General features: G+C 41.6%; 2 protein-coding genes across 9 annotated transcripts in view; both read right to left on the bottom strand.

Annotated features, from left to right (window-relative positions):
* zgc:152863 (uncharacterized protein LOC562658 homolog) lies at nucleotides 1-7646 on the bottom strand. 5 transcript variants are annotated; one of them, XM_068318187.1, is made up of 6 exons: nucleotides 7463-7646; nucleotides 4392-4585; nucleotides 4146-4252; nucleotides 3392-3595; nucleotides 2033-2177; nucleotides 1-1723 (listed from the first exon to the last, which is right to left on the bottom strand). In XM_068318187.1, exons 3-6 carry the CDS (start codon nucleotides 4237-4239, stop codon nucleotides 1393-1395), a joined length of 774 nt encoding a protein of 257 aa, XP_068174288.1. In that variant the 5' UTR covers nucleotides 4240-4252; nucleotides 4392-4585; nucleotides 7463-7646; the 3' UTR covers nucleotides 1-1392. The 5 variants fall into 5 exon arrangements, with proteins under 5 accessions (XP_068174288.1, XP_068174289.1, XP_068174290.1 ...); XM_068318188.1 differs by having other exon boundaries at nucleotides 4392-4529; XM_068318189.1 differs by having other exon boundaries at nucleotides 4392-4497.
* A 4963-nt stretch (nucleotides 7647-12609) lies between these two features.
* pak4 (p21 protein (Cdc42/Rac)-activated kinase 4) overlaps nucleotides 12610-23037 on the bottom strand; it is a 28959-nt gene continuing 18531 nt past the window's right edge. For all 4 annotated transcript variants that reach the window (XM_068317705.1, XM_068317707.1, XM_068317704.1 and 1 more), the window contains exons 6-11: nucleotides 22311-22769; nucleotides 21850-21983; nucleotides 19949-20075; nucleotides 17642-17767; nucleotides 17414-17548; nucleotides 12610-17049 (exon numbers count right to left, since the gene is read on the bottom strand). In XM_068317705.1, the coding sequence (XP_068173806.1) occupies nucleotides 16894-17049; nucleotides 17414-17548; nucleotides 17642-17767; nucleotides 19949-20075; nucleotides 21850-21983; nucleotides 22311-22769 (1137 nt within the window). In that variant the 3' untranslated portion in view covers nucleotides 12610-16893. The remainder of the gene's footprint in view (nucleotides 17050-17413; nucleotides 17549-17641; nucleotides 17768-19948; nucleotides 20076-21849; nucleotides 21984-22310; nucleotides 22770-23037) is intronic.

Below are 23037 nucleotides of genomic sequence, written 5' to 3'. Positions count from 1 at the left end.
TTCAGCTACCAGCGCCACCAATTCTCTTGTTCATGTCCATCAGTAGGTGTTCTTATAACGGTAAATGTTCTTATAAAGGGAAAATATCACAGCAGGACTCGAGGCAGTGGAACCACATGAGAAAAGGAAAATCGTCATTAAACATCGACTGGACACTCCAACAAAGTCCTGCTTCATGCTACAACATTTATAACCTGACACAAACAACATGTCAAACCACAAAACATGTCAACATTTATTGTTCATGTGCAATAACACAATCTTAATACAATAATTTTGTAATTATTATAATCCGTGAAAACGAAGCAAAAAAACAAACAAAAAAACATTCCAGGTCTTTGAAGGCATCAGTCGAGTTCAAGAGAAGTTTTCCGTTTGATCGCTGAATAGTTTGATTTTGTTGCTGCAGGTTGTTGAATGAAATGTTCATCATGTGATCTGGACCTGTGATTGGTTTGATTATATCGGTGCGTTGATGGTCCTCTTAATCAAATACCCAGGATAGATTTCTCCCCAGAGAGACAATAAAGTGACCTAATTTCATGTAACCTAATGTCATCCAATCTAATCTAATTTACTAGAACTGGAACATAATTTGGTGTGTCTGCACCAATGACATCAGGACAAAAAACATCAGCATTATCTCATGTCAGTTAACAGATCTATTTCCAGTGTACATTTAAATTATTAGCTTGATTTTCCACCACTGAATACACACAGGAGAAATACGTTTACAGGCCGTTTGGTTGTTCAAGTCTCAAATATCTGCTGCACACAAAATGAATATCTTTAAATGAATGAGACGACACGCTGTTGCAGATTTTAACGTCAACCTCTGAGCGTCTTCGTTCCAGCTGGACTGAGAGAAGAAAAAAAAACGCTGCACCACCTCAGAAATGGAAACACAACTGTGCGCAGCAGCAGCACCGACTTCAGGACGACATCTTCAGAATAACACTGAAAATGCACAAGTTGACCTTTCTCCTGCGTCACGTCCTGTGGTTGGGATATTTTCTTTCGTTTCAACTTGAAGAACTACATTCTCATTTAAAATGCTTAAAGTGAAATATATTGTTATTACGGTAAACAAAAAAAACAAAAAACAAGGCTTGTTTTTTTGCACACACTCATACATGCATACAAGGTTTTCACCAGAAACGCACGTGAATCACCTCCTCTGTCACAAACACTCACACAACACAATATGCAATCAACATTTCATTTCTAACCGTCCTCCTGGGTCAGGACTTGTAATGATGGGCCAATCAGTGCTTATCAGCTTTGTATAAAACAGCGAGTGACAGAACGTCCTGATGCTGGTGAGCAGCTGAATAGAAGTCCGCTGCCAGTCTGTGTCTCCAGCTCTCATTTCAACCACCCCCCGTGCGTTTATCAAGTGTCCTTGTCGTCTGAAAGTACGACGTGTAGCTGTCGGCCGTCCCCGTCGGCCGTCCTGTCTCTGGGACGTGTCGTCTGGACCTCTTCGTAGAGGGGCGGGGGGTTGTCGGGGCTCTGGCCGCGCAGGAGGGGGCGGCGGCCGTCGTCCGACTGGGAGGACGGGTGACAGCCGGGCGCCTCCTGAGCCAGCAGCAGCTGGGTGGGTCCGGGTGCTGAGCAGGTGGGCAGACGCTGGCCCCAGCTGCCGTACACGGCCTCCTCGTAGGAGGGGAGGCAGACAGGAAGTCCGTCCACCATCAGGTCCAGCTGGTCGGAGGAGCGACGGCTGCATCGACAAAGAGACACAAAGAGATCCATTAGTGAGTTAAAACGATTGTCATGTGAGCCTTTACTGATTACACCTGTCAGATGCAAAACAAGTTCAGTTCAATTGATTGTTTGTCACCACGATAAATAAAAAGGTTTATATTATTAAATTGGTGATTCCACAGCAAATTACTATCAGCGTTTTCATTTTAAGTTTTCTTTCCTAGGTCTTAATTAATAGAGAGAACAGCAGGAAGACTTTTTATTCACTAGCATCAGACGTTCATGTGAACCGTGAGGTGTTCAGGTGTGGAGCTGCTTTTCTCACCTGTGTGATTGACAGGGGTAGAGGCGGGACTTAACCACCAGACAAGCCGTGGTCGTCAACAGGAAGATGGACACGCACACTGCCGTCGTGGCCATGCTGGGCATCGAGTCGCTCACTCTGTCGTCAGAGTTTATGTTCGGACCCTCTGAGGAGGAGGAGTAAGACGAAGATAAGCGTTGAAAACAGGAAGTGATGCTGCCCAGATCTGACTGGTCCCAGCTTCACACCGCTGAATGTTTGCTGCTTCATCCCTTCTTTTAGAAGTCTAGATAGAATCTGTTTGAGTTATACTGTTGATCAGAAAAGCAACTCAAGAAGCAGTTAGAAGCTGAAGCTGTGACAGAAAGTCTAAAACTGGTCTCTAACAGAAGCAAGGCATCAAGGGAGTATATTGTTTCTAACTACGTGGTGTACCTGTGACCGTGACGCTGTCAGCAGGAGTTTCCCGTGAGGTTGGAACGACATCAACCGCAAACAAATATTTCATCATTATCATGCTGGCTCTGCCCACTTCCTGGTTTTTGTATGCGGACTTCCTGTCGCAGTGTTTTTAAGTGAACGGCAACAGAGTGGGTTGGAAATGGTTTGTGGAAAGTAAAGTTTTCTGGTTTCGCTGTGGAGTCACAGCAGGTCTGCGTGTTTCCCTTAAAGTAGGTCAGAAGATAAATGTCACGCGCTGATATGGTTTAATTATCAGAGCGGCGATGGCGACGCTACAGGCTCAACCCGGAGGCGGCCCTGATTAAAGCGGTTGATTACATCATTAAATCAGACCTGATCACAGGAAGTATCAGTGATTTGAGGGGTGTGTTCTGGCAAAGCAACAAGAAAGTGCAGCTATTCAAATAGATTAAACATTAAAAATAGAGTTAGAAGTTGTTTGTCTTTAGATTTATATTGTTAGATCAAACAGTGGTGCTCTATAAAACTATCAGAGGAGTCACATCATCCAGACAGGAGCTCACGTCTTAGTCATTACATGTATTTTAACAGTAATAACACTGCCAGGAATCAAATCCCATAATCTGACCACAAGAACCGCGCAGTGTGAATCCTGATCAATCATGACAGAAGGGAACTGTCGTCAAGTCTAATCAGCTACTAAAGTCATGATCAGTCAGGAAAAAACATCCTTAGGTGAATGATAATAAATGTTAATAAATGTTTAAAAACTTAAAAAAACTTAAAAACTCTGTAGAAAAAGAAGAACCCGAATGAATCACTTGAAACATCTTCTCCCCCAATCACATGGATCCACCTTTACATTGTTGTAACCCCGAAGTGAAAGGACATCACTGATTGGTCAGACCTCATCCAGGCTAATGTGGATGAACACAGGGACGTGTGATCTGCTCATACCTTTGATGGGGATGCAGGCAGGAATCGGGGGCTGCCACCTGCCGTGGCGACACCTGGAGATTCGGACCTTGTTGCTGATGTGGTATCCGGCCTCACAGAAGAAATAGATGGAGCTCTTGTGAGGGAAACCTCGACACGGAGATGGATCGCAGCGGAAGCCTCCATGTTCCGGCAGCAGAGGGTGAGAGCAGTTACTCAGTCGGCCTGTGGAAGGACAAAGTGATGATGGCAGATATTTAAGACTGACATATTCCTGCTTGTGTCGGTTGGCTCTGCATCAGTCCACCAATGTAGTTATAACACAACCTTCTTCACTTCACTCCTCCTCCTCCATTAGTTTTCCTCTGCAGACATTAAAAGGTTTCAAACGTTCTGGAGGATATTTTCTTACACCTCTCCTCCACACCTCAGGAAGACGCAGAGCCGAGCAGAAAGTTGTAAAATACAACATAAATAGTGTGTTAACAGTTCCAGGTTCAGTCATCATAAAGGTGTGATCAAATCTACACTGATGGTGAACCGTCCTGGTGGTGGTTTGAAGGTTCTGTCAATATCTTACTCATTGATCACTATGGTTTTTCAGTTTCATTGTTTATATCAGTTTTTAGTCTAAGTTTCATTTTGTAAAGACTGGATTTGGACCTGAAGTCTGTGAAGATGTTTGGAGACTTATTTGTATTTGCTACAAACACAAGACAATCCCTGAATGAATGAATGAATGAATGAATGAATGAATGAATGAATGAATGAATACCTGCTGTGAGAAGCGGCGAGGAGGCCACCAGGAGGAGCCCACAGACCAGACTGACGCGTCCACACGGCCACGGATGTAGAACTGACCCAGACATCAAACCAGACTTCCTGTAAACACAACAGAGGTGTTAGGAGAGAACACACACACACACACACACACACACACACACACACAACATGTGTGTGTGTTAGTATGTCATCTGTAAGACATTAACGTATCAACGTTTAAACAGTAACAGCATCTTACTGTAGTTAACAGAGTTTCATCAGACCGTGTTTGGTGATTAGCCCCATGGAGGTTTTGTTCTTTGTGTTCCCACATCACATCACCGATGGTAAAGGCCAGTGGATAACTACCAGTTCATGATTGGTTAGTCTGCAAACTCTTTCCACATTTAATTTGAAAACAGACAAAGAGATTCACCACAATCACTCCAGAACCTGGGGATGAGATCAAATGTTTTCTTTTGTCTGACCATCAAACCAAATCTCAAATTTACACTTAGATTTAAAATTATTACTATGAAATAACAGATACATCTTTATTCAAAAGACAAATTGATTCATAAACTAGAGGTTTTGCACTCCATTGGTAATATAACTAAGAATATTTTAACTTCCATCCAGAAACTTCTAAAAATCCCACATCAAAACATCTTTCCTTGTAATAAAGAGCATTTAATCATTGAAAAGTAATTTAAAAAACCTTCCCATCATGTTGTAATGATTACAACAAACCTGACCTGATTACTCACCAGCTGACCTCACAGAGTGCCTGACTGTAAAACAGCAACACGAACTATTTGTCCACGACTCTCACCAGTCGTCCCATTACACCCCTGTCCTGTGTTTAGACTGGTCCCACTGGAGCCAGACCTCACTGTGCCAGCCTGAATGCCACAGCCTGTGAAAGTGTGTGTGTGTGTGTGTGTGTGTGTGTGTGTGTGTGTGTGTGTGTGTGTGTGTGTGTGTGTGTGTGTGTGTGTGTGTGTGTGTGTGTGTGTGTATGGTGTGCTCTGCTTTCTTCAGTGTGTACTTTGATGTCAGAGGAGATGCCAGTCATTGTCGGAGCGGTGAGGACACCCCCTGCCTCAGCATGCCAGTCACGCTCTATCACACACACACATTCACAGACCCGTCTGATGTGACCACGATCTGAGTGGGAGATCTGCATGTGAGTCATCAGGGCCCTGTGATATTATAACTTTTACTGTAATGTTTGCCAGGCTGGAAAACAGGGTAGCTGCACAATTATTGTGTCACCAGAGAATTCTCCAGAATGAATTCACTTTGTCTTGGTGTGAAAACTGCAAAGTTACAAAACTGCTGCATTTCAGAGGTTTCTTTCTTTCTTTCTTTCTTTTTTGTAACCTGCTATTGCATAATAAATCTGTGAAATCGCTGCTCGGTTTCACTCGCCATGCATTTTCATGAGAGAATGATTTTAGTGGTGGAAACGTGATGCACCGACGCCACTACAATCACAACCACGCGTCTCTGGCACGGCTTAAATGTCAGCGTCAACTGGAACCATCTGGCACCGCTCTGCTCAACAGAATGAAACCAAAAGCATATTCAAAGGGACAGCTTGAGCTTCTCTGCTGGGGTCGGCCCATACCCTGGGACTGGTTGTTCTCCTCCATCTATCAGTGATTTTATCATCTCAGAGCAGGATTCCAACTGTTCTCTCCATAATGGACACTTCAGCATCACCACAGAGACAGATGTAAAAGATCATCAAGAGTCTTTTTTTTCAAGCTTGGTGTTTTTATTTAGGTCAATGATGTTCCAATTATTCTGGTTTTAAAAGACGGTTAAGTGTTAATGATTCGTAAAAGGAGTGTTGTGACATCGCGTGGAGATAAATAATGGATCCGTTGCTACTGTAAACACTGGAAGCTGTCTGGTGAATGTTTCTGGGAAAAGTTTTCTGACACACATAAAGTAATGTATTTTTCAATTCCAGGCGTGACAGCCGTGTGTTTGGTGCAAACACACAAGGATCTGGGTATTTGGTCAAGTGACAACAGTAGTGAAAGAAAATTTCATGGAAAAATCTTGAAGGAGGAAGAACTCACATCACATGATCTCTGAGATGGAAACAGAAACCCAGTAATGACCAACAGGACTTTACTATGACTAAGCCAACTAAGGTTGATCGATAGCTGAAAACCCGACAAGATGCTGAACTTGGTTCTTTCTGCTCTGCTGCATTTGGGCAGTGAAACAAGTGAATAAATTCATTGTGTTTGGCAATGCGAATGTTTTCAGCTCTCTGACCTCGAAAGTTTCTGCTGCCCTAAAAACCTCAGGCCCCGTCTATAAAACCAGGAAGAGAACAGATTTAAATTTAGGGCTTTGAAAGAACAACACATTCAGACCCCTGCTGACTTCATCTCATCACACCACACCGTCAGGGGTGTGTGACGCTTTGAACAGACGTGTTCACGCTGCACATTGAACAAACACACTGATGTAGCACTGCTGATGTTGCAGGACACTGTGCATGTGTGTGTGTGTGTGTGTGTGTGTGTGTGTGTGTATTATTAAGGGTCAAACAGCACATCAAAGGAAGTGCTTGTTAATCTGTGAGCTGTAACTCTGGCGGACATGAGACTAATTGACATGAATGTATTGATTATGGATTGTCTTGTAATGCAGATCAACTAGAGGTCAATAACGTGAACGTGAGTGTGGTTGCAGGTGAATAAGACAATAATCTTTGCTGACTCAAACTTTCTAGACTTGTGCATCTATTACTGATTGGGTAATTAAACATTACTGTATTTTAATATTATTTCTACATACAATGGACGGTGGTTTTGATGGATCATTTAAACAATTAAAAGTCAGAATAGTCCATATTTATTCTACTTACAGTCCGTGATAAAGAGATCCATCTCTATTTATCGTTTTAAATGTGATCCAACAACCCAGAAATAAAGTCAAAGCACATCTAGAAATTCTGAAATCTTCTCCACGAACCTTTAAAACCTGGTTCCATAAAGGAGAACACCTCACACATGTACTGACAGTTCATTTTTAAGCTCTTTTGTTTCCAAGCAACAGGTTAGTGAACATTAATTATTAGATCTTTACGCACTAACTTCTTTTTTTTTTTTTTTTTAAACTCTCAGCAACATCAACAATTAACATCATTTAGAATAACGATCTGTATTCGAGCAGCTCTGTGTGGATTCAGATTCAACAGTAGAATTCGGTCTGAATTTACCGGATCTATTGACTGAATCACAGCTCCAGGTAGATCACCTGCCTCTCTGAGCGCGTTTCGTTCTCTACTCCTACAAGAAGCGTCACCTCAGAGCCGGGGCAGAAGCAGCGGCGGTGGATCCCTGGAAGCGGCTGCCGGGGAGGAGAGGCTCGTTTTAGGGAGGCGGTAACGTGACGGTGGCTCCTCGGGCTGCCCTCCGCCGATGATCGCGGCTCCTGCTCAGCAACAAGTGGAACCGTTTCAGCTGTTCTCTCCGTGACTCATCGATCGGCTGTTTGACACCCAGACCGAGGCATCCTATTGGCTGCAGCCGGTGGCCAAGCACCGCCCGCCTGCGTGGTTCCGTAACACTTTGGAAGCGCCACAAAAATACACATGAACATCCCCAGAGGGGAAATAAACCTGTGGGCTGTTACATCAGACTGTATAAATATCACGTATGTAAATCATTTGATATAAAGTGATATTATTGAATACACTTCCTTCTGGATTCATAAAGTATAAATTTATATCTATTTAGTAAAAGGAAAAAAAGGTGGGACTTTACTGTCACACACCTGAGTGTAGCAGTGTAGCTAACTGTAGATAAGATACAATGATAACCAAGAAAGCCTAATTTAGCATGCTAAAAGTTGATCACTGATATAGAGAAAATACAGCTAAGTTGATTATTTAGTATTAATATTTAAGAAAAAACTATGAATTCTCCAACTCATGGCTGTAGATGAAAAGTTACAGTCTCTCAGTCTCCCTTGTTAATGTTGCCATGCATGTTTCCAAATCCTTCCATTGGTTGTAGATTTTTCCCAGGATGGTCCCCAAAAAAAGGGTAGAGCATTATTATCATTGGGTTTTAAGTCCGTCTCCAACAAGAGTTTCTGTAACTTCAGATATTTTACGACAAAAAGGTGAAGGTCAATGGATCACTGCTCTGTGATGTTGGATGGATGATCACCGAAACCTTTGAGTGATCAATATGTTATTTACATGCTAAATTCCACAAACAGCTGAAGTTTCAATTTTACTGTTTTATTGAACAATATTTCTTACATTTAATGTGTAACTCATAAAATAGAAGTGGTTTATATGTTCCAACATGTTACAGGGGTGAATTTTTTTATTTTTTTTTTAAACTCCCAAACAATTCAGGTTCCAGAAGAGTCCCCCTCACTAACTCTGCTAGTAGGATGAAATAATCACTTTGCTGTGGACAGAAACACTATGGGCCATGGTGGCTCTTTGTGTTGGGGCCCCCCTTTATGCTGACTGATTACAGTCAGTGAAAGAGCTGCAGCCTGCTGCTCAGCTGCTTTGACTGAGAGCTGCTTTGACGGAAGTGCTAAAAATACAATCATGACTCTGCCTGTAGCGCTGGTGCTTCATGTTCTGCTCTGATAGCTGGTTTACAGTAGCAGCTGATCAGGGAACATGAGGGAACCGAATCAGTCAGGTCAGTAGTGATGGGACCGGTGAACAGCTTTCAGTTTAGGTCAACATCAGACAGTGAAGTGCAATCATCAAATGCTGATGCATAATTTCCTCATTCTTTCATGATAAAAATAATGCAAATGGATAACTTCAGCAGTTCATTAAGAAGTGATTTCTATCTTGTTTGATGGTGTGTTTGTTTCTGTGAAGAACAAAAGAAACAAAACTTTGATGCCATCTTTTCCTGCAGATTACTCTTCTCCAAACATCACCAGTAAATTTGATAAATGAAAATTTAAATTCAAACCTTTATTTTGATAATCGTAAAACCCCCATACTCATGTTGCATGTTTCTTCTTCTTCTTTTCCTTTTGGCTTGTCCCTTCAGGGGTCGCCACAGCGAATCAATTTCCTCCATCTAACCCTGTCTTCTACATCCTCTTCTCTCACACCAACTACCTTCATGTCGTCTTTCACTACATCCATAAACCTCCTCTTTGGTCTTCCTCTAGGCCTCCTGCCTGGCAGTTCAAAACTCAGCATCCTTCTACCAATATATTCACTATCTCTCCTCTGGACATGTCCAAACCATCTCAGTCTGGCCTCTCTGACTTTATCTCCAAGACCTCTAACATGTGCTGTCCCTCTGATGTACTCATTCCTGATCCTATCCTTTCTGGTCACTCCCAGAGAGAACCTCAGCATCTTCATCTCTGCTACCTCCAGCTCTGTCTCCTGTCTTTTCCTCAGTGACACTGTCTCTAGACCAAACAACATCGCTGGTCTCACCACAGTTTTGTACACCTTTCCTTTCATTTTAGCTGAAACTCTTCTATCACACATCACACCGGACACTTTTCTCCACCAGTTCCATCCTGCCTGTACTCGCTTCTTCACCTCTTTTCCACACTCTCCGTTGCTCTGGACTGTTGACCCTAAGTACTTAAAATCCTCCACCTTCTTGATCTCTTCTCCCTGTAACCTCACTCTTCCACTTGGGTCCCTCTCATTCACACACATGTACTCTGTCTTACTGTGGCTAACCTTCATTCCTCTCCTTTCCAGGACAAACCTCCACCTCTCTAGCTTCTCCTCCACCTGTTCCCTGCTCTCACTACAGATCACAATGTCATCTGCAAACATCATAGTCCATGGAGATTCCTGTCTAACCTCGTCTGTCAGCCTGTCCATCACCATAGCGAACAAGAAGGGGCTCAGAGCTGATCCCTGATGCAGTCCCACCTCCACCTTGAACTCCTCTGTCACACCTAGTGCACACCTCACCACTGTCTTACAGTCCTCATACATGTCCTGCACCGCTCTAACATACTTCTCTGCCACTCCAGACTTCCTCATACAAGACCACCATTCCTCTCTGGGCACCCTGTCATAAGCTCTCTTTTGGCATGAAACCATACTGCTGCTCACAAATGCTCACTTCTGCCCTTAGTCTATCTTCCACTACTCTTTCCCATAACTTCATTGTATGGCTCATCAGCTTTATTCCTCTGTAGTTGTCACAACTCTACACGTCTCACTTGTTCTTAAAAATGGGCACCAGCAAACTTCTACTCCATTCATCAGGCATCTTCTCACTATCTAAGATCCTGTTGAAGAACCCAGTCAGAAACTCTACTGCCATCTCTCCTAGACACTTCCATACCTCTACAGGTATATCATCAGGACCAGGTGCCTTTCCACTCGTCATCCTCTTCAATGCCCTCCTCACTACATCCTGACTAATCTTTGCTGCTTCCTGGTCCACAACAGTCACCTCTTCTAGTCTTTGTTCTCTCTCATTTTCCACGTTCATCAACTCTTCAAAGTACTCTTTCCATCTTCCCATCACACTACTGGCACCTGTCAATAGACTTCCATCCCTATCCTTAATCACCCTAACCTGCTGCACGTCCTTCCCATCTCTGTTTCTCTGTCTTGCCAACCTGTATAGATCAGTCTCTCCCTCCTTACTGTCCAACCTAGCATACAAGTCATCATAAGCTTCTTGTTTGGCCTTTGCTACCTCTACCTTCACCTTACACCTATCTCCCTGTACTCCTGTCTACTCTCCTCAGTCCTCTCAGTGTCCCACTTCCTCTTGGCTAACCTCTTTCTCTGTATACACTCCTGTACCTCCTCATTCCACCACCAAGTCTCCTTATCTACTTTCCTTCCAGATGACACACCAAGTACTCTCCTACCTGTCTCCCTGATCACATTAGCTGTAGTTGTCCAGTCATCTGGAAGCACCTCCTGACCACCCAGAGCATGTCTTAACTCCTTCCTAAAAGTCATGCAACACTCTTCCTTTTTTAGCTTCCACCATTTCGCCTTCTGCTCTGCCTTTGCCCTCTTCATCTTCCTCACCACCAGAGTCATCCTACACACCACCATCCTATGCTGTTTGGCTACACTATCGCCTACCACTACTTTATTGTCACTGCTCTCCTTCAGATTACACCGTCTACACAAGAAGTAGTCTACCTGTGTGCTCCTACCACCACTCTTATGGGTCACCCTATGTTCCTGCCTCTTCTGGAAGAAAGTATTCACTACAGCCATTTCCATCCTTTTTGCAAAGTCAACTACCATCTGTCCTTCTGCGTTCCTCTCCTGGACACCAAACCTGCCCGTCACCTCCTCATCACCTGTTTCCTGCACCAACATGTCCATTGAAGTCTGCTCCAATGACAACTCTCTCACTTCTAGGTATGCTCTGCATCACTTCATCAAAGGCCAACCAGAATTTCTCCTTCTCCTCCAGCTCACATCCTACCTGTGGAGCATACCCACTAACAACATTGAACATCACACCTTTGATTTCTGCGTAGCTTCAGACTCATCACTCTATCTGACACTCTTTTTACCTCCAGGACATTCCTACCAAACTCGTCCTTCAAGATAACTCCTACTCCATTTCTCTTCCTATCTACACCATGATACAACAACTTGAACCCTGCTCCTAAACTTCTAGCCTTGCTACCTTTCCACCTGGTCTCCTGGACACACAGTACGTCTACCTTCCCTCTCTGCATTATGTCAACCAACGCTCTACTTTTTCCTGTCATAGTTCCAACATTCAACGTCCCTACTCTCAGTCCTATACTCTTGGTGTTCCTCTTCTCTCTCTTCCTACAATCACACTTTCCTCCTCTTTCTTCGACTCATGTTGCACGTTTAAAAAATAGAATTGTAGAGGCAAGAGAGCATCGCAGACTTTTATGAAGACAGAATTCAATCAGGGAGCTGATGGACAGTACGACTTTTTTCTGTCTAGACAGGTGACTGAAACCAGCAGCCCACAAACTTCAAGATGTCAATTGCCACTGAAGGATTATATAAAGCAGCTAATACATTTGACACTGAGTGAATCTATGGCAGAAATCCGGGTTAAAAAAAAAAAGACTTTCATTTGACAATAACTTTTGGTCAATTCTTCTCCATCAGAAAACTGTAAAATCACGAGACAAAAATTCTTAATCCCACATTGGACTTTGTCTTCAGTAAAAGCTAAAATTAGACGTTAAAATGAAAGAAGAATGAACACAATAGAAAACTAGCCTTTCTGTCTTACACTATAGCTTTTCTGTGGTGCCAAACAAACATTCAATGTTTATGTGTCTGTAATGATCATTAGACTAACATGGTGCTGCAGGTCGGTTACTTCGTGCACCACTTTTGCTTAGTGCAACCATGATTAAACTTTTAACCAGCAGCAGAATGGTACATGAAACCAGGTGGGTAAATTTTTCTCAGTAGACAACATTTTAAATGCACAAGAAAATAGAAAAGCAGACACCAGAAATGTGATTTTTTTTTTTAAATCTGTATTTGGGAAAAAAAAAAAAAAAGGTAACATTTTCAAAGTGAAATCTATGATTTACAATACCAGTGAAGTGAACAAAAAGAGGACGGTGCAGGAACAGTTGTTGGAATCTGTTGTTTGTGAAAATATGACAGCATCACACTATAAATCAACAGAATCAGCCTCTACATAAGACACAATTAATGAGTCCTAACAGTCCATCGGCAAATGAATTCATTTCTTCATTTTGTCACATTATAGAGAGCAGGTTGGTCGGTCAGTAGTGAGTATGGGAATAACATGGTTCCTGTGGGTAGTCCTCAGGGCTTGTTTTTTACAGGACAATCCTCGTGATTCTGTGAAGCAAGGCACTAAATCCGGAGCAGCAGCACTGGAGCTGCACCTGGATACTAAAGAGAAATCTGTTGGAAGCTCTGTGGTGTGAAGCAGGAAAGAGCTGACAACAATCCCAGCAGTGATGCAGATAGTCATGCCAAAAAAAGACAGTTATTTGACCTTATTCCCCTTCCCAATTAGACAATCTTTGGAAAATGATGACATGTTTCAGCAACCAAATATATTCTAACCTGCACCTTTGAAGACTTTCTGATATGTTAAATGAGGATCCAAGAACCATAGTGTCGGATCAGGGTACAAATCTGACAAGTAGTGAAACTTAAGTCTTAGATTCTAACATCAACCAATGACTGCAGTGATCAGATCTAGGATTTCAAATTGGCAAAGGTTAAACAGATTACATGTGGGTGAAGCATAAGGACAACAGTTCATAATACCGTAGTGTTTGTTTGCACTGGGCTAACAACATGCACAACAAAAGTCGAAAACACATTTACTGAGCATCAAGGAAATTAAAAGAACTAAGTCAAAACATTTTGTGGAAAAAAGATTGATTGAAGTGAAAAGTCATGAATTTTTTTGGTCTTGTGTTAAATGAGTCATTCTGATAACCTGAAATTTCAGGTTTCTCCAATAAACACCTTCTGTTCACAGGTTTTAGGGTATGGAAATTAAAAAAAAAATCAGACCAGGGCCAGAACAAGCTTTCAGGAAATACTAAAGACACAAGTATTCCAATTAACCCAGTCAGGATTATAATGAAAGCGTCTTTTTTTTCCTTATTATTTCTAATATTTATTAGCAGAAAATACATTTTTATTCTGATATTACCACATAATTCAGAAATATATACTGCATTGCAGTGGTCTTAACACAGTCAAATATAAATTACAGTAATAACTGGATTTTTTTTTTTACATCTGTCCATTTGCCAAGGGCTTCTCAGGAGGTACATTAACAAACACACCCAATTAGATTTACCAGTATTTATCAGGGTTCATTCAAGTGTATTAGTTACCAATCCCTCAAAGTGAATTATTAAAACAGTAAGTGGTTAATCAATATGTGGTCACAAAATGAACTGAAGTGGGATTAATATTTAAATTAGTTGCGCCACGCCTGATTGTCATTCCATCTAACAGTTTGCTCAACCACAAGCAGAAAACATCCCAGGTTTCATAACTTGTGAGTCACTTTGGACTTGTCCCACTTGAGACCACAGAATAAATCCAGAAAAAAATGCAGCTGAACATTTACTGTCTGGTGAGCTGCCAGGGAGACAAACCCTCACCAGGAACTTCTTCTGACTGAATGTTTATGGAGAAAGAAAAATGGCAGAAACACAGCTTCAGATTTAGCTAGGATTAGTCCGCATGGCTCAAAATGAACAGGTTGTGAAGACACTCCAGCTGTGGGACTAAAACTGTTAGCAGACAGTGTTACTTTTGTTTTATTAACCCACAACCCAAAGACGACTGATGTGAAACTATTTCCCCACTGTGGTTTAAGGTGCGGCCTCATGGATACAGGGTCATCTCAGTACAATGTGGCAAATGTTACTTAAGGATATTGGTGCTTTGATGCAACAGATATTGATTCATCTCTTACAAGAAGTGGAGCTACATAATAAATAAAAACAAAAGAACCGTCATCTCAGCTCATTGGTCACACCATCTTCAAAACACAGCTGGCTTCCTGGAACACAACCTAGTTCTCTTACTCCAAGTCTCAGTGTAGACGTCATTGAGACAAATGAGCATTAGCTCAATGAGACGTCGTGTAAGAATGTGTAAAAAGTTTCTGCTCTTTTTTCAAGGAGCAACTTAGACGTATTCTGCCTTCAGAAGCGTTAAAACTCACAGTAAAAATGTCTACTTGACTGAGTTCAGAGTGGAGAGAGAACTAGAAGGCATAGAAGGAATGGAAACAGCAACCTTGATACATATATATGGGGGAGGGGGGGTCTGCAGTGTGTGTGTGTGTGTGTGTGTGGTTGTGGGGGGATCTGTACTCCTTGTTTACCAGCATTTCTGCATTACCTTGAGAGGAATTAATTTGTAACTGCTGTACTTTAAACTTCATCTTTTGAATTAATGACAGTTCACTCCCTTGGTGCAGAGACGACCACATAAATATCTGAGTGACTAAACTATTTCGATGTGAAAAGGACTCTGAGGTCTTGTGCTCAGATATTAACTCATTAACCATGAAAGCTGCCTTCAGTCCCTTCAGAGAATCACTTTAAAACATGTTGGTCATTATTTGTGACTGTTTGTTAAAGCCATTTGTTTGTAGTCTGTGACTTGTGATCAATTTTGTCGTGTGTGTGTGTGTGTGTGTGTGTGTGTGTGTGTGTGTGTGTGTGTGTGTGTGTGTATGTGTGTGTATCATCAGTAACCCTTTCCAGCACTCAGAGTGGATTTCATGAGTTTTTCCTTCCTTCTAAGTACTTCTGTTATCATTCTTTTGTCACGTAATGGACCACGAATGCAAACACCAGGAGCATGACCAGTGCGCTGTGAGGTTGTTTAAGCAGAATGACGTCAGGAAGTCGACCACAGAGTAAAGACCAATCACAAATAATTCTGTACCATAAAAAAAACCATTAGTGTGTGAAGTGTTAAAACAGTAAAGTTAAAAAAAAAAGTTTTTAAAAAAGTGTATAAAAGCCAACACTTCTAAAAACAAACAGAAAAAAACAGCTAAATGTAAGATTATTTTCCATTCTGTCAGTATTTGATACCCATTCAGTATAAAAAAAGAGACTTTCTTGTGCTCTTTTCCTCTGTGTGTTTCATGTTTCTATAAAACCTTTCTTGCTTGTTTGAGTGACATCTTTTGACCACTGAGGTTTATAGTGAAAGAACCTCTTCTGGTTAGGGCTTTAAAAACAAAATGAAATGTCTACTGTCTTTAATTTGTCTGCTGGAGTCAACCGGGAGTGCAGCTTCTATCTCTTTTTGACAGTGCATAAAAAAAATCACATCATCTAAACTAAACCAGGAAACAAATCATAATATTAATAATACAATCACAAATTAGAGATAGTAACACATTGAAACTGATCTATCTCTCTATGTTCACTGTACCCACACAGGAAAAAAATGTGGAAGTCAGAGAAAACTTTATCTGTTAATAACATCAATTCCAGTGTTTAGCTTTTGACTTAGTGTGTGTTTGCTTGTTTATAACAGGAAGCTGGTATTTATAGGGCTACAAAATAAAGTCCAACTGGCTCATTTCTGAGTCAAAAGATATCTCCCTCAGTAGTAAGTTCGGGGTGTGAGGAGACAGCGTCCCAGTCTGGGATCCGTTCTTGAGAAAAGTCTTTGTAGTGAAAAAAATTTGGCTTCCAGACTGTTATAGTGAGAGAAAAATACCGCTCTGTCTCTAAAATCAGCCAATGGGCTCCTTCAAAGCATCTGATTGGTGTGCAAAACCCCACTTTCACACTTAAAATCCAGGTAATGTCCAAATAGCAAATAAAACAGGCACAGTCCTTAAGATTTCCAGGTCAGGCCCTTTAAAAAAAAAAAAAAAAGACAAAATGGGCTAAAATCACTCAACAAGCAAAATGTGGCTTCTCTGCTCTTCTCTCTCCAAGAGAGCTCTCTCACACTTGAACGAGCCATGAAACACTATCATTAACAGTGTTGGCAACATATTGTATATCCACACACGCACACACGCAAGCACTCACACACACACATACACACACACACACGCACACAAACAAACAAACCTTATTGCCTCTTATTAAGGGAACAGATTCCCTCCAGTTCAGTGATTCATATAAGAATAGTAGAATACTCCTGCACACCCCATGTATCCAAAGCACAGGCCTCTTGTCTGTGACCTCTGTGTGCAGGAGTATTCTGTCCCATCTGAACCTCTCCAGTGTTTCTCGAGGTCTTAGTGTAACGTGTCTCATCTCATTCTGTTCTGCCTCATCAGAGGGACGATGCAGGACGGCGGACCGGCCTTGGTCAAAAAGGGGTGTTTGAGGATCTCGCTGGCTGTGGCCCTCTGAGCCGGGTCACGCACCAACATCCTGTCCAGGAAGCCCTTCAGCAGAGGGGAGACCTGTGAGAGGGAGAGGGTCAGTCAGGTGTTAGCGGTGCCCTGCTGTTGTTTTGGAATCACACAATCAGCTTCTTTCTGCAGTGAACATGGAGCAGACTACAGATGCATTATGAGGACACAGTGGGGGGTGAACTGGAGACACGGCAACAACAACACAGACTTCAATTGTAGTTCCTTTGGAAACTAATAAAAAATATGTTTACAATCTCAGCAGGGATGCCCAAACTATCCTCTCCACAGAGGTATCAGATGCCCGAGTCACCTCAGCTGGCCCCAATTGACAGGGAGGAGCAGTGGCTCTACTCTGAGCCCCTCATCTTATCGAGACCACCTACCACTGATCCTTTCTACATCAAATTAGTACCTTGTGCAGGTTCTTCAGTTTGGGAGGAAGGTTGTCTCGAATCATTTTCATGGCTTTGAGTGGTGGCTCGTTGAAGTATGGCGGCTCACCATCCACCATCTCTATGACCATGATGCCAAGAGACCAGATATCCACCTGGACACGACGACAAGAGACAGAAATAGAAGAGATTGTTTAGACGTTTGAATGAAAAGACCAGTAAAACCCTGAGACGACACAAAACATTACCTCTGGTCCATAAGGCAATCTGGATATGAGCTCTGGTGCCATCCAGTACGGCGTTCCAACCAGAGACTTCCGTCTTTGCACTTCCTTTGACACCTGAGCACAGAAACCAAAGTCCGACAGCTTCACCTGGAAAGTGAACGAGCCGAAACAAACAAGACAATAACAGCACATCATGAATGCCAGGACTATTTTTCATTAAAAGGTGCAAAAGTTACCATGACTGTTTCATATCACATTTGTGTGTGTCTATGTGAGACTGAGGTACAAAAAGTATTTACTATTTTCATTCATTTGCATTGTTTGCAAAAAAAAAAATCATAAACCGTTCCTGATGCTCTTACAAGTCTTAAGAAGAAGTACTGTAATATTATTAAAGTAATGTTTAAAAGAAAAATACTCATGTGTACAAAATATGTAAATATTTTGGCTCAGTTTACATGTGATGATTGAGAATAATGATGATTATTATTTAATAATAATTGAAAACAATCAGTGAAATTCAGCCCACCATCTTGCTACCATCTACCCCTCTGTATGAAAATGGTTCAGCCCGACTGAACATATAGACTGAAAGCCAGCTTTTGATGTCGCAGACAAGACTCATATATTAAAAGGAGAACTAACAAAGATAGAAGTATATGTGCAGAACCAGTAAATCACACAACACACAGGTGCATTCAGATATCAAGAACACACACCCTGCTAACGGGAAACTCTTCAGGCTTCGTTGAAGTTTTTTCCCCTGGCAGGCTTGATCACTGACAATTCAAACTCAATTTATCACTAAAAACACAACTGCTGTCAATATAAAGATTTCTACAGCAATCCACAGCAGATATACTGTAGATATATATAGATATAGATATCCACAGCTGGGATAGGCTCCAGTGAAAACCGAAACCCGCAAGGTGGATAATTTTAAAAAAAATGGATGGATGGATAAGTACTGGTAGTGAGAGATTATTTTAATAAAAGACAAAATTGAAAAGAAATCATAAAAGAATTTTACAGCTAAATCAAAAGCTTGCTTAGTGTTTCATGACTGCATCAACACAAAAAAAGCACAAACAGTGTGGTTTAAACAGCTGCTCCTGGTTCACACATAGAACCACACACATATACTTTTACTTATTGACAGTCCATCCATGCCCAATGGACCATACAGGCTGCTGTAAGCAGAAACAATGGCTAAACAGCTCATAAAAATGTCTGCCAGTCATCATCAAGGACGCTGTGGTTCTAGCATTAGCTCGTCTTAACACTGCATGTGGCGAGCACAACCACCATCACAGCATCATCACCATGTTATTTCAGGTAGAAGAGACTCAACCGTAAATAAATACACAAACACAAAATAAGTTATTTGAGCATGTCATCAAAAATTATTTAGAATATTAAATGGGTATGAGAATTAAAACATGCAGGCCTGCAATGTTTTTTTTTTACAGACACAGTTGTGTTTAGTGATGTTTGCCAACTCTCACTCTCCCACTAGATGTACGGCAGCAACAGGAGAAAATGCAATTGTATTTTCAATAAATCTATAAATTTAAATATTGTTGTAAACATTTGTTGAGATGTAAACCAACAATTCAACAAATTGAAAATATGTGATATATCATATCACAAATACAGTATGATAAATTCTTTCTGTTCACAAAAACCATTTGGTTTCATTTTCTGTAAATAGCTTTTGTGATTTGGCACCATGCTCAGTTCTGCAGTGGTGGTTAGCACACGGGAATCCAGTTGTGTTTCCCTACGTTTAGGTGGGTTTACGCAGTGTTGCAGTGTGGAGTGTGTGCATACTGTGACTCACAGCCAGAGGAAACTGAATGAAGAGTGAGAAAAGTGTTCATTAACCTCCCTTAGTAGTTCTTTATATTAGGAAACAGTAGTGTAAAAGCAAAAAAAAACAACAAAAAAAACTTGGTCAAACTAATGTTAGAAAGTGTCAATTCAACTTATCAGGGATCAATCAGTGATGTATGAACCTCTCATGCTGTAATGAGGTTTCAACATCCTGAAGAGCTGTGTTAACCAGTGTGGTCGTCTAACATATAAACTCTGCTGCTGCTACCCTGACGAGTGAATATAATGACTTTGTTCAATTTGTTCTGGTGAAGTCACAAGCTGAACATTAATCTCAACTTGTGTCCTGCTCACATCTGACACTTTAAAAGGGTGCATTAAAAACTACCGTAACCTGTTATGTTTTATAAAACACCCTTCCAGCTGAAAATGAACAAAGACACACTTGTTTGATCTGATTTTATGTTGAAGGCAGACTGAATTAGTGTTACACACCCGGCCATCATGAGTGAGGAGGATGGAGTCACTCTTGATGTCTCTGTGGATCACACCCTGAGTGTGGAGGACAGACAGCGCCTTCAGGACAGACAGACACACTGTAGCGATCTGCTCCTCATTCATCCTGGGAAGGGAAGGAGACAGCAGAGGGATATTGATAAAGGTTTTTGAAAATCTGTGTTTAGATTAGTGCCGTCAGGCGATTAAGAAAATTCATCTAATTCATTACAGGATTTGTAATTAATTAATCTAATTAATCACATTTTAATCTCATACCTGCTAAAGGCCCCACAAATAAAGAATTTGAATTCTAGGACATTACAAATTGTAGTGCATGACTAATCAATAGAATACACCAAGAAGATTTGAAATCCACATTTTTATTGGTTAAGTGTGCTTTATAAATGAAATTCAAAAGAAAAAAGGCCAAGCACATCTGCAAACCAATTAGACCAGGTGCATTTCTCAAAAGTGCAATACAAATACAGTTAAATAAAATAAATACAATTCAGAAATAAAATAAGGCTGAGTCTCAAATAGGCACATAAGCAAACTGTCAATCAAAATGGATACCAAAGCTGACTCAATACAGCAATTCAAAATGAATAGTATAACATGCTTCTAAATAAGGCAAAATCAATAGCAAAATGCCAACAGGCTTTTCCTTTAAAAGGGTAAGCTAAACGTTACAGAAACTGACAAGACAACTCTGTGTCTTTGAGCCAGTTGCTCAGACAAATAATCTTGTTTACATTGTCTGAGTGTAAGGCTGCCTTCTTCTTTTGAATGATGTTACCTGCGAGTGAAAAGAGTCTCTCACATGGCACAGACGTGGCAGCGGTAGCCAGGTATTTGCGAGCAAGTACCTAGTTCGGTGATATGAAAATTCTCTTTTACAAAAGGTACAAATCACTTTGTTTTTGTTGACAGTCCCGTCTTTGTTTCTGCTATAAATAAACTTTCCTCCCAAAGGTCCGAGTGGGCTTGCCTCGCTCTCCTGTGTCGCGTCCATCTCTGTTGTCAGTCACCCTGCTTTTGACTAGTGGCGCAGGTAGGAAGTGACGTCACTGCAGCCTACGGGTCCCTCAATGGGCCAAATTTAAAATGCTTTTGCATTGACTTGCCACTCATGATTAATTGCATCAATTTTTTTAGCGCATTCATTTTCAGCGTAATCAATTAATCTAATTAACGTGTTAAACTGACAGCCCTAGTTTAGATAATCCCATTTCTCTACTTTGTAAAACATTAACAAAACAGAATGTGAAAAAATCCTAATCCTTTTTTGATATTTGATTAGAATAGTACCTCATCAACTTAACCTTTATCCATTTTTTAAAGTAATCTTTCAATTTTAAGCCATCTGGAAAAGTTGTGACGGGCGACAAAAGGCCGAGAAACGTAGCTGACAGGATCATACCACAGGTAAAGTGGTTAACTGCTAACAGCTGACAGAATCACAATAAAGAAACGTACATCTCATAAGACTCGGTCACCCACAACCAATGACGTGGGGAGTGGTGTCACATTGTCAAAATGTGAGTCCAAAAATAGTCCCACAAAAGTGATCAGAGGTTTTAAAATGGTGATTATGAAACAATTGTTTCACACTAACAATTGTTACACTAACCAATTGTTAGTGTAGCTTTCATAGACCTCAGTTAGCTGGTCAGCATTCCTTTAACACAACTTTAAGTGGCAGCTGCTGTAACTGAAAGGTAACGCCGGCCATGGCGGTTGTCTGTGCGGTACATGCGGGTAACACTGCCCCCTTGTGGGTAAAAGGAGTTTGGGTAACACTTAGGTAATTATCGTTTACATAGAACACACGGTCACACCCCCACCCCAACAAGTTGTCAGGTGTGACATAGAAGGCACAAAACTACTTCCTATCTCACCTGGTATGAGTCACGATATCAGTGAGAGCCCCTCCCTCTAGGAACTCCATGACGACCCAGAGCTCGTCTCCCACCAGGTAACTGTTGTACATCTCCACTACATTCTCGTGGTGATAGTCCCGCATGATCACCACCTGGAAAAGCCACAGAAACAGAGCTGTAGTAACTGAGGTTATTTATTTACAATTATTACAACTAATTTTTCTTCTGTGCGAAAGACTATAAGAGAGAAAATGCTGCATCTTTACAGAGAAATAGAATGTTAGAATCGTGATCAAGAACTTTCAAACCAGGAAACAGTTCATACAAGCTACATATCAGTGACTAAGGCCAATAATGAATCATAAAGGATACACAGAGCAGGGAAAGAATCAGAAAAAACATTGTGTGCCAACACTCTCAGCTTTTGGACACAGAATCATGACATTGACCAAAAAGCAGTCATACTCAGGGTCTCTTACCTCATTGAAGAGGAGTTCTCTGCGCTGTTGCTTCCTCAGGTCCATCTTCTTCACTGCAACCAGTTTCCCTGTAGTCTTCACTGTGGCAATGCACACAATACCTGTGGACCCCTCCCCTATCTTAATGTAGTGGTCCAGGTAGGTTCGAGGATCACCGGGATCCACTACCATCTGCAGCGCTGCCCTGAACTGCTCATGGGAGACCCTCTGAGGCTCCCTCTGTGGCGAACGGCCCTGGGACGGGGCACTGGAAGACGGGGGCCCAGACGGAACAGGGGGCCGAGGCGCAGGAACGTTGGGGTGAGGTGTGTGCGGCTGCTGGGTGGCCTCGGGAGTTAGGCTTGGGTGGGAATTGTGATGAGGATGTGGGTGGCTCACAGGGGGCTTGGAGCCAGAGGAGCCTCTGGAGGAGCCGCTTGAGGGGCCGTTTTGAGGGGAAGATTCATGGTGTCGACTCGGCTTTAAAGAATCAGAAAGGATTCAAATTATTGTGGTGTATTGTACATTTTTTATGCAGTGTCATAATACACATTGTTTCCTTTACTTTATATTAAACAAATTATAACAATAAAAAGCCAAGTCCGAATTCTTAATTGTATCCCTTTTACCAAAAAAATGTTCAGGAGCTAAAACCTGGAGAAAAAAAAACCAGGCTGGATGAAGCTACCATCCATCAGCCATTAGAACTGTTTGCTCTTTTCCTCTAGTCAGTAGCTTCTCTCAGGAG

Source organism: Antennarius striatus, chromosome 6, assembly GCF_040054535.1.
Source record: "Antennarius striatus isolate MH-2024 chromosome 6, ASM4005453v1, whole genome shotgun sequence".
Classification (NCBI taxonomy): domain Eukaryota; kingdom Metazoa; phylum Chordata; class Actinopteri; order Lophiiformes; family Antennariidae; genus Antennarius; species Antennarius striatus.
This window is presented reverse-complemented; position numbering and strand designations above follow the sequence as displayed.